This window comes from Danio rerio, chromosome 3 (genome assembly GCF_049306965.1).
Source record: "Danio rerio strain Tuebingen ecotype United States chromosome 3, GRCz12tu, whole genome shotgun sequence".
Lineage (NCBI taxonomy): Eukaryota > Metazoa > Chordata > Actinopteri > Cypriniformes > Danionidae > Danio > Danio rerio.
Window position 1 is genome coordinate 801,962 of NC_133178.1, and position 12,358 is coordinate 814,319.

Sequence of the window (12,358 nt, forward strand, 5' to 3'; positions counted from 1 at the left end):
GGACAAAGGACAAAGCCTGGGATGAAGGGGGAATGTGCTGTCTGAGATCTCTTGCCACTGGAGGATTGAGATTTTGCCATTATGTACTTTTAAGATCAACTCTGTATGACTGACATCGGTGACAACAACCTACTGCCAGGATGTCAAACTCAATTCCTGGAGGGCAGCAGCTCTGCACAGTTTAGTTCCAACCCTGCTTCAACACACTTACCTGTAGGTTTCAAACAAGCCTGAAGTACTCAATTAGTTTGATCAGGTGTGTTTAATTAGGGTTGGCCCTCCAGGAATTGAGTTTGACATCCCTGGCCTAGAGGTTAAGTGCATTGACACTAACGGTGAGCTGAGTTTGATTACCATCTCTAAGTTCTTTGACGATTCTTCCCAATCAATACTCATCTCTTTCCTACCCACTAGAACTTTTTATTTAAAAAGTCTAGGATGAAGAAATCACTACCGTTGTCCAGAGGCTGAGATAGAGCAAGGAAAACGGATAATTGATGCTTAGTGTGACCTGCCGACAGTGTGCTTTGGAGAATTTGATGTTGTTTTACTCTTCACTACATTGGTTTATTGTTTTTCTTCTCTAATTTTTTCCCTCTCCTGTCTCTCCTCATTCTTCAATCTCCTTGTCTCTTGCCGCCTCTAATATTGTCCATGTCTTGTAGCCACTATGACTTCAACCTCTGGTTAGTGCAGAAGTAGGCACCATTTTGGGTATCAATAAGCATCACCTGTGCACCATACCAGTGTCTAATCCCACTGAGAAACACTGAGAGGATAAATAGAGGAGGGACGGCAGAGGACCAGGCCAGGTGTTGGAGTTATGTTTGTGCAGCTGTTGTCCATGTATCATCCACAATTTAGTTTGGTTTTATATTGATATTAATATAATTATTAAAGTGTGTGAAATGTTCATTGGTTCCCGCCTCCTCATTATGTTATAAGGGTTTTACTTCATTACATCTATGCAGAAATGTGGCCCAAATCCAGATTTAATCACAAAGGTGAACAGAAACCTCAGGCAGAACACTAGAAGAGGCATTTGCAAGGGATTCTTGGGTCATTTGGAGTTTGTACTTTGAGTTAAGAAACTCCAGAAAGTCTATAGACTTTTTCATAGCATTTTCATGACTATATCCTTGACAAAACACTATTTTAGGTTAGAATCATTATATTTTCATTTTAAGAAGACTTGGAGGTATACCTAGGGTGGAAAAAAACTAAGGCAAGGGACTTCATTAAGATTTAACCCAGTGTTTTTATTATTAAGTGTTTTACTGTAGTTTCTGGCAACACATGGCAGTGAGTGCTGTGCTTTCTATAGTTACTGCATCTCAAGTTATGAATGTGCATGAGGCGCAGGTCATTTATTATAGAAGAAAAGGCCAACAGTAGCTTCTACTACAACAACCTACTACATTTTCCTGTCTGATATTTGGTGGCAGCTTATTAGGAAGTGAGATTATATTTTCCTTCAAACATCACAGAATTCAAAAACATAAACCAAAGAGAATGAAAGCATGTTGATTTAGATAAATAAGCAGAAATAAATAACACTCTTCAAAGTTGCTTTAAGCCTCTGACAGCAGATGAAGTGCAAAGAGGCAAGGCTTTCACACACACTGTAGGAGGAAAGGTTGAATTTAGACCTGTTGTTGGTGTTAGTTTGACCACACTGGTTGAACACACATTTAGCGGTGGGGCGTCAACTATACGGCCGTTTAGACTGATGGTGTGAATCTTTCTGAGTCAGTTCCTCTTTCTATGAGCTGCAACACGTTGGTTCGCCCCTCACCACACACATCATGTCAGAGTCACTTGAAGTCATCTGGCCATATAGAGTCATGTCTATTCCTGAGTGCTTTAACAAGACTAGGCCACATATGACTATATATGATGATGGTATGAGTGATAACACTATCGCCACTCTAACACTTAACACTGGTGGATAATCTGCTGAACAACAGTATAAATACTAAACAGATATTTATCTAAATGATCAGTGTTAGTGTTGTCAGTGCATGCGTGACATTATAAAATAGGGTGCATATTATAATAAAGTGTGTCCATATTTACAACTGCTAAAACACAATGTAAAAACATGATTGAGCACGAGAAAGTAGGTACAATTTTAATTTCCTTCAATTTACTAAAATTTTGCATTGAATTTTTCCAGTTGTGGAAAGGTGGCAGTAAAAAATATTACCACATTATCCAGCCATTCATCCAACTATTGCCTGCCATTTATCCGGCGCTGGGTACATCCAAGAATTTGACCCAAAGCTCAAGACCATAGGTGAGACTAGGAATGTAGTTTGACTGGTAAAGTGACAGCTTTGCCTTTTGGCTCAGCTTCTTTACCACAATGGACCAATACACTGACCAAATTACTACTGCCACTGCATCGATTTGCCTGTCAATCTCATGTTCCATCCTTTAATGACTCCTAAAGAAAACCCCAAGAAAATTGAACTCCTGGGGTAAAAATTTTCCTCCAATCTGGAGATGGAAAGCCACATTTTCTGGCCGAGCACCATGGCCTCTGACTTGGAGGAGCTGATTCTCATTCCTGCCATGTCACACTTGGCAGCAAACCGCCCCAGTGTATGCTGAAGGTCTATGTCCGATGAAGCCAACAAAACAGCATCATCTGTAAATAACAGAGATGAAATCCTGTGGCCCATCCAGACCCCCTGAGACTCATAGGCTGCTTTGAAAAATTGTGTTCGTAAAAATGATGAACAGAACTGGTGACAAAGTGCCGCCCTGCCAGAGCCCAACATGCACCAGGAAGTCTGACTTACTGCTGGCAATGCAAAACAAACTCCTGCTCTGTTCATCCCTTAACAGAGCGCTTCTGACGACAAATTCCCAGAGCACCCCCACAGAATCCCTTCACCAATTCCACAAAACACACATGGACTGGTTGGGCACCCTTAAGCACCCTGGCGAGGGTATACAGATGTTCCAGTGTTCCACGGCCTGGACAAAATTAGCACTGTTTCTTTGGGACCAAAGGTTCAACCATTACAGATCCTCCTATCCAATACCCTGGCATGGACTTTTCCAGGAACCTGAAGAGTGACCCCCCCATAGCTGGAACACACCCTCTGGTGCTCTTTCTTAATAATGCGAACCACTCCAGTTGCCCAGTCCAGAGGTACTGTCACCGACCTCCACGCGATATTGTAGAGACGTGTCAGCCAAGACAATCTACAACATCCAGAGATCTGAGGTACATGTGGTATCATCCTCCCCTGCTGCTTCGCCACTGTGGTGAACTAATCTCACTAATCTCCCTCAGTGAATTTAGCTTGGCTCCATCCCTGCATCTCCAAACTCTGCTTCCTCAATGTGAATGGGATTGAGAAGATCTTCAAAGTATTCCTTTCACCATTAGACAGTGTTCCCCTCTTCTGTGGTAAATAGTGTTGTTGTGGAACTGCTTCCCCTCATGAGGCGCTGGACAGTTTGCCAGAATCTCTTTGAGGCCGACCAGTAGTCTTCCTCCATGGTTTCTCTGAACTCTTCCCAGGCCTGAGTTTTTGCTTCGGCAATCACCGGAGCTGCAGCATGCTTGGCTTGTCAGTACTCATCAGCTGCCTCAGGAGTCCCACAAGCCAACCAAGCCTGGTGAAGTCCTTCTTCAGCTTGACAGCATCCCTTATTTCTGGTGTCCACCGCCAGGTTGATGGATTGCCACCTCAACAGGCACCACAGGCTTTACAGCCACAACTCTTAATGGCTGCTTCATCGATGGAGTCAGAGAACATGGACTACTCTGTCTCAATGTCTCCAGCCTCCCTCAGGATCTGGTCAAAGCTCTTCAGGAGGTGAAAGTTGAAAATCGCCATTTTTTTTACAATGCAGTACGTTTTACAGTAACTCTAACTTCATCCATTGTCCAGGCCCCTGTCCGCCCCCTCAGGTCAGATCTACAGCTTTAACAAAGTCCAATAAAGCAAGTTATTTTACCCGCTGGCCATCTTTCAAAACATCCATCAGACATCTCCTACACCAGGGGTCACCAAACTTGTTCCTGGAGGGCCGGTGTCCTGCAGATTTTAGCTCCAACCCTAATCAAACACACCTGAACAAGCTAATCAAGCTCTTACTAGCTATACTTGAAACATCCAGGCAGGTGTGTTGAGGCAAGTTGGAGCTAAACCCTGCAGGGACACGGCCCTCCAGGACCGAGATTGGTGACCCCTGTCCTACACTTTTGAATAAAGAAACACTAAATTCTCTAAAACTGTACAATAATCTCAAGATAAAATGTTATATGTTTGAAAACACCAATGAAAAAGTTTATGTATTGTGCTTTTTCATACTAGCAGCCAGTAAACATCGCAAATTTGAGTATATAGTTACCAGAGTTGTCAATACCTCTACGCCTTTCATTATCTCTACAGTGATGTGATGATGTCACTTCTCAGTGGTTGGATCTCGTATTGAGACGGCAGGGCTTATTCTCAGTTTGGGTTGTTACACTTTTTTTTGTAAATGAAATGCCCTTCTATTTAACTATTCCCTACATTAGTCCACTAAGACAGTCCACTTGGAGGAGTGAATGAACTGAGTGAGTGAATTCGAGCACTCAGAGGACTGAAGGGACGCCGTTTGGTTTGTGTTTAATGATTTTAAACATAAACTAATAGCATTGTGCTTTAGATGTCATCTTGTGGTCATGTGTGGAAATTCAGTTGGCATGTGAACTCATTATGGGTGCATTATGGGTACTCTCTTGCTGTTGAGTGTGCATGGGTCGCAGACTTGTTATTGCAGTGTATTGTGGGATTGATTGAGCACTTACAGACCATCCACTATGGTTTTGGACAACATTACAAATGGCTACTTTCTCAAATAGTGCACTATTAAGGAGATGAAGCCTTTCTTTTCCATTCATAAGTAATAGAAGGGCATCATCTTCCTCTACAGTAAATACATCCACACACCCTAGTCTCACAAGCAGGGGGATTTAAACCTCTGCTCACACTATGGGATTTCAGCCACAATTCTTTCATCTTTCATCAGACAAATTTGACAAAAATTTCGTAGGATAAAATCTGTGATCTATGTTCGTTGGTTTGACATGTTTACTGACAGCCGATTAGTGGCCATTACAATCAGACTGTCCCTCAGATGAAGTTCTAGCAGACTCCAGACTCTTTCCTGCAGTGTGACTCAACTGTGACGAGTGTCCAACAAAGAAGCAATTGGAATCTGATGACGCAGTACACACAACAACCTCTAACCACCAGGGGGAAGTCAAACGTTTTTTTCTTCCTGGTTTAGATATTGAGGCACACTGTATGCACAATTGCCACTGCAGGTTGTTTGCTGTGAGGAATGATTTCAGAAAGTGGGATAGTGACAGCATCACACGGGCGTCAGTGTCAACACTTCTTATTCACTTAGGATGGGTCATGTCAGATGTTGCAGAACTGCATTGTGGATCCGTCAACACCGCTTTAGTTCGCTGTATGCAAATACACCAGCTCAGACAGTAGCCGATTGCTGACTAATTTTAGTGAGCCAGCAGCTAGATCTCTGCCACTCTCACATGGTTGCCAACTGAAGCTAAGCAGGGCTGCGCCTGGTCAGGTGACCACATGGGAAAGCTATGATGCTGCCGGAAGTGGCGTTAGCAAGATCGGCAGGGGGCGCCCAACCTGTCTTCTGTGTGGGTCCTAATGCCCCAGTATAGTAACGAGAACTCTATACTGCTCAGTGAGCGTCGTCTTTTGGATGAGACGTGAAACCGAGGTTCTAAATCTCTGTGCTCATTAAAAATCCCAGGATGTCCTTGGTAAAAGAGTAGGGGTTTAACCCCGGCATCTTGGCCAAATCTGGCCTCTGTCCATCATGGTCTCCTAACCCTCCCGATATCATAATTGGTTTCATCTCTGTCTCCTCTCCACCAATCAGCTGGTGTGTGGTGTGCGGTCTGGCGCAAAATGGCTGCCGTCGCGCCATCCAGATGGATGCTGCACACTGATGATGGATGAGATGTACAAATATGTGCAAAACGCTTTGAGTGTCTAGAAAAGAGCCATATAAATGTAAGGAATTATTATTATTATTAATTTATTGGCTGACACTGCCATGATGATCACGACAGCCCCAACTTCAGACACGCCCTCTGTCATGCACTGACTCTGAGACCGTGTGAATCATGGATGAGTTTTCTTCCATGATTGTAGCGTCTTCATTGTTGTTCAGTCTGGCATTATAACAGCTGATATCTTACAGAGGGACATGGGAGTCATGTTTATGCAGTTTAGGATTATTAAATATCACACAATGTGGGCTAATGTCCAACCTCAGAACCCTTCAGATACAGTGTTGTAGCATAATCTGACAAGTAGGATAAAATGTCACAGTTAAAGACAAAAGAGATTCAGGTGTTGGCAACGCAAGACTGTGTGTCTGTGTGTGTGTGTGTGTAAGATGTGCTGAAGTTGTGTGATCTCACTGATGATTGACACCTGAAGCACATGTGCTCCTCTACTGCCGTCTGCTGGCTCCTCATGCACACTGCAGTCTGGCATTCAGCAAACCGGCTCCGGAAGAGGAATTTAGTCTTCTAAACACCATTAAAGTCCACAATATGGAGAAAAAATTCATTTCTTTTCAACTGAGGAAAGAAAACAAACTACTAACACAGAAAAGCTAAGAAACAAACTCATCAGCACAGTAAAGCCAAGACCAAAACATCATTCAGCACCATAAAGTCTATTTATTCAGTTTCCATATGTCTCTTACATGCTTACATATTCCAATGAATTTATTTATACATATGTTCATTTAGCAGATTATTTTTATCTATACTGAATTATGAATGAGGACAACAGAATTTATCAAATCAATATACAAACAACATATAGGCTGTGACGAGTCTCTGATAGTCCAGCATAGTGTGCAGAGCAGGGGGTTATAATAATACAAAGTGCTAAAACTGTTAGTGTTAGATTTAAGTCTTGAAAAAGATACATATTTGGCTCTTTCTTCAAAGGAACCTTCTTGTTTCTTGTATTTGACATTTCCATTTTTTGGCTCTGCTTTGCCTTTAATCAAATTTTGTCTGATAATCATAATCAGTTCTGCGTATGCATAAATCTTATAACTGATTAATATCAGTTGAAGTGTGTAAGTGTAATGCCAAGACTACTGTAAAATATCATCACAGTATACAGACCGAGACACAGAAGCTCCTATAAGCAGCAGATAGCAGTAAAGATGCCTACAGCTTTGACTAGATCATATTTGATTTCAATATTATAAGTATTAGTATGAAAACCTGAAGTAAGGGTCATATTTCTGATCATGACCAAATCCCTCACTGAACTTTACACTTCTGTTTGGCTAGTTTCCTTGTAGCTATAATTGCGAGTTTAACAGCATTTGCATGACTGACTCCTATCCTCTTAGCCTCTGCAATGGCTGCCTCTTTCTCCTCACTGGTCACTTTTAACATCGCCTCATGTCTTGCCAAAGATGTGGCATAACCTTCTAAAAACCTTTCAATATTGGTTTCCTGAGCTTCATGCTTGGACTCCTGCACTAAACGCCAGTAGATTTTCTGCCATTCTGTCCGAGTAACTTCTGTGTGCTTCTTCTTGAACTGCTTGACTTTCTCCTTCAGTTTCTGCTTCTGAATCTCCTCAATGCGTTTCTGTATTTCTTCAAACATCTCGCTGGAGAAGTGTTCTCCCCCATTTTCCTCCACCATCTCCTCTACTTTACTGATCAGATCTTTAAACTGGGGGAAACTGGCAGATTTATTGTCCAAACAGAGGAACCGCTTCCCACAACTCTCCACGAGTTCTTTGAGATTTGGATCGCTGTCCTGTAGGAACTGCTCAATGGTTTTCTTTTCCTCTAACTGATCTTTATGAGTGAAGATGATCATGGAGTATTTCTCCATCTGTTCTCCAAACACCTCTTTCAGCTGCTGTACTGTGTTTTTCTCTTCTTCAGTGAATCTGCCCACTTTAATCACAATAATGAAAGCGTGTGGACCAGGAGAAGCGTAAGTTATGCATTTGGCTATTTCTGTAATGATCTCCTTTTCACCCAGTTCAGTGTCATACAGTCCAGGAGTGTCGATGACGGAGATCTGCTTACTGCTCCTCAGTCTAGTTTCTGACTGGCACTGTTTGGTCTGAGAGCGTGAACTGCTGGAGGAGTTAAAGCGGTTTCTGCCGATGATGGTATTAGCAGTGGCACTTTTCCCCACTCCAGTTTTTCCCAGCAGAACCAGTCTGACCTCTTTTTCACCTTCAGGAACCTGAAGCTCATCTGACTGTTCTTCAGCTGAACTTGCTCCTGAAACTACAAAAATACCACCAATGTCAAATTATTAGCAGTTATGGTTCCATGAAAAAACTTTAACATTCATGCATTTTCCATTGCAGTGAACAAATAAATATTAATAACAGGAAAAAAAAGATCTTAAGCACTGCAAGGTTCTTTAAAGAAAGCAGATTGGTTCTTTGGGAACACTGGAAAACTTTCCATGTGCTCAGATTCCAGAAGAGGGTTTCACAGTGATGCCGCAGAACTTGTTTAGAAAAACCTGTTTATAAACACGAGGAACTTTTTATCTTAAAGAACATCATGTGGAATGAAAAAGGAATTTTAAATGTTCAAGTAAACATCAATGCCATTAGCCGGCAGCTCATTCTCTGCAACTCTCACATGGTCACCCACTGAAGCTAAGCAGGGCTGTGCCCGGTCAGTACCTGGATGGGAGACCACATGGGAAAGCTAGGTTGCTGCCGGAAGTGGTGTTAGTGAGGCCAGCAGGGGGCGCCCAACCTGTGGTCTGTGTGGGTCCTAATGCCCCAGTATAGTGACGGGGACGCTATACTGCTCAGTGAGCGCCGTCTTTCGGATGAGACGTTAAACCGAGGTCCCGACTCTCTGTGCTCATTAAAAATCCCAGGATGTCCTTCGAAAAAGAGTAGGGGTTTAACTCCGGCATCCTGGCCAAATCTGCCCACTGGTCTCTGTCCATCATGGCCTCCTAATCCTCCCCATATCATGATTGGCTTCATCAATCTGTCTCCTCTCCACCAATCAGCTGGTGTGTGGTGTGCGGTCTGGCGCAAAATGGCTATAAAAATGTTTTATTATGTTTTGTTAGGAATTATTATTATTATTATTATCATTACTTTACATCAATAACTTTTATTTTTAGAGTGTTTATTAAAGGCAGAGTATCTAATTTTGGCCACTAGAGGGTGTGTATTGACAACAAACAAACACTTATTTTAATGGCTGTGTGGCTGAGTGTGGAATCATGTTGTGATCATCTACAAACATTTTCTCTCCATATGCACCGCATACTTATACTCCATCTTACAAGGACAAATTCTTGCATAATATTGTTCTGTCTTAAGGCAGATTTATACTTCTGCAGCAAGCACACGCATATAATCCATACCTGTCAACATTGGGATGTGAAAAAAAGGGATAGGGCTGTCTGACATCATTAGATGTTATTATTATTAATTATGTGTATATGTCTGTTTAAAAGCACCCAAAAGCCAGACTTTCTCTCTGCTTCAAATCGCATGTGCAGAATCCGTTTGGGAAACAGCGTCTGTTTATCACTATGGAGCACGTCATCTGACAGTCATGAACCATTATATGACTGTTTTGAGGATTGCATATGAAGGGGAGACAGCACCTCTAACGAAAAGGAAGGGGAATCGCACTGTTTTTATCTTTATTTCAAAGTGTTTTTATCTCTAAACAGAGTGAAAGCACAGAACAGACTCGCATTAAAAGCAAGGTGCGGCCCCTGATGGTTCGGCGGTATGGGTTGAGTATAGGGAGGCTCGACTCTTTAATGTTTATTTGCCACCCTTCAGAAAAAGACTGAAAATACGGGAGGAATACGGGAAAATACCTTTACGGCATGATAATGGGATAGAACTGTAAAATACGAGAGATTTCTGGGAAAAACGGGAGGGTTGATGGGTATGATATGATCTGGCACAGCATTTGCAAGGTCGCTTAGCCCTTGCTGTGGCTGACGCTGACACCCACCTCTCAAAAAATATTACCACATGTAATGACAATGCATAGCGCAATCTCTTAGCTTGGCAGCTGTGACGAGCGTGAGCGGCGCTGAGAGCCGCGAGCCCGATGGAGTGTTTACAAGTGTTAAGTCCCATGAAGAAGCTCTAGATGGATCGTTTGTGTTATGTTTACCTTATGATTAAAGTTGTTGCACATCCACTGGTTCCCACCTCTGAATGAGTGAGTTTTAGCTACTTGTCCATTAAAGGGCACCTATGGTGAAAAATCTACTTTTCAAGCTGTTTGTACAAACATATGTGTATATATAGTGTATAGACCATCATATTGGGCTGATATAAACACACCCAATCCTTTTTTTTCAATTTAACAACATAAAAACGGTGGACCAATTGGAGCGGATTTTTTACACCGACCGCAACTTGCGGTCCCCCCCGCCCACCGAATTGATTGACAGCTGCGTGTATTAACATGTCCCAGTAGTCATATGTATAGTCAGATCAACAAGACCAGGCAGACATACGCAAAGCAACCGCGAATGAAAGGTCTGTTCTGTTCGCTAGGATCAGCAATCATCATCAAATGTGATTAAGAGTGAGTTTCACATGTTTAAAGTGTTTTAAAACAGAGCACGTGTGTAATGAAGTACAGCGATTCACTTCAGCTTTACTTCATCAGCACAGCCGCGTGTCAGAACAATTATAAAAGAAGACGCTTCAATCCTGGTTTATGGAAGTTAAATCAGGTTTATTTTGTACATTAGCATAACAGATATCCACACAGCAGTGGAGATTAACCTGTATCCTGTCACATTTGCGTGCAAAAACAGTGCAAAGCTAAGCGCGCTCTGTCTGTCTGTGTGTGTGTTTGTGTCTGCTGCACTGTGTGTGTGTGTGTGTGTGTGTGTGTGTGTGTGTGTGTGTGTGTGTGTGTGTGCGCGTGAACTTTGTAACGACATTGTGTTTGACTCATCAATGCAACAGCACAACAAATACTCATTGGTAAAGTTCTTACTGTTGTATTTCTCACAAACGCTATGTGAGACCTTCTTCCTTTAGGTCTGTCTGTTGTCTGACGCAGCTGAGGGAATAGATTAAGGCATGCAGAAAGACACGTAGAAAAGGTAGGCGGGGAGGACTCGCCTTAAAGGCGCAGTACTACAAAACTACCCCCTGGTGGTAAGATGTATAAAACAGAATCTAGGAAAAGCTATAATGAAAAATCTGATGGGTGTTTTGCACTGAAACTTTACAGACACATTCTGGAGACGCAAAACACTTATATCTGACAAAAAGGGTAACCTAGGTGCCCTTTAAGGGACATTCAGAAAAAAAAAAAACACCAGTCAAGAAAAATGTACACAAAGGAACATAAAATACTACAGCCAGCTAGAGTTTGAGAAGAGTTGTTGCAGAACTACACAAACATCAAGTGTGAATGCACGGCTATGCGCAAGGCAGGCACTGTGGATCATGCTGATCACTCGATGCAAAAATACTTTTTAGGCTTCTGTTATAATGATGCTCTGTGCAGTCTAATGAAACACACAACATATTAAATGCTTGCTGCCATTTACCGGCTTTGTAGAAAACCACACCGATGTCTTAACATTTATCATACAGGTCAGATTATGCTGCCAACACTGTATTTGAATGGTTCTAAGATTGGCATTGGGGTGGGTTAGGGTTTAAGTCTCATACCACACCACTCCACATTTTAAAATTACACTGGTAGCCAGGGGAGAAGCCTGACATTATAAACATCTGGGGCCATTGGTCACCCATCATAATCAGCCAATAATCGCTTGGGAGGGTTTGATCGGTGCTCTCCACGAAGGCCGATCCAGCAGGGCCGATCTAGGGCTGGGTATAGAGTCTTTTTAAGCACCGACTGAATTGTCTCTATACTATAGAGTATTGAAAAAATCTTTTTCGTTCAGTACCAAATTTCGATACCCAAGGGTATTATCTTGTCAGCGTCAACCTGCGACATCCTTGATGTTCCCGGATCAAATGCTGTAGATTGGCTGCAGCGAGGCTGTCTTGAAAATCAATAGTTTGCGCCCACTCGCTCAGAGCTTGTCAGATGTGAGGCTGTAATGCGTACACTACACTTTAAAGCATTTTTGCATTGTTTGACTGCAGGAAGATCACGCTGGTGCAGTCATCACAACAACGTGCCCACCACATGCGTCATCCTCTGTGACTGATGAGGATAACTGCGCGATGGCTGGGGCTCCGAAAGGTAAACAGACAAGCGTAAGCTGCGATGACGGCCCTTTCCCACCTCCTTTACCTCAAAACACATAGAA

At 42.5% G+C, this 12,358-nt stretch overlaps 1 protein-coding gene across 4 annotated transcripts in view; it reads right to left on the minus strand.

Annotated features, from left to right (window-relative positions):
* Positions 1–6,719: 6,719 nt before the first annotated feature.
* LOC100149190 (GTPase IMAP family member 8) overlaps positions 6,720–12,358 on the minus strand; it is a 29,790-nt gene continuing 24,151 nt past the window's right edge. For all 4 annotated transcript variants that reach the window (XM_073943732.1, XM_001920324.8, XM_073943731.1 and 1 more), the window contains one exon: positions 6,720–8,334. In XM_073943732.1, coding sequence (XP_073799833.1) covers positions 7,340–8,334 — 995 coding nt within the window. In that variant the 3' untranslated portion in view covers positions 6,720–7,339. The remainder of the gene's footprint in view (positions 8,335–12,358) is intronic.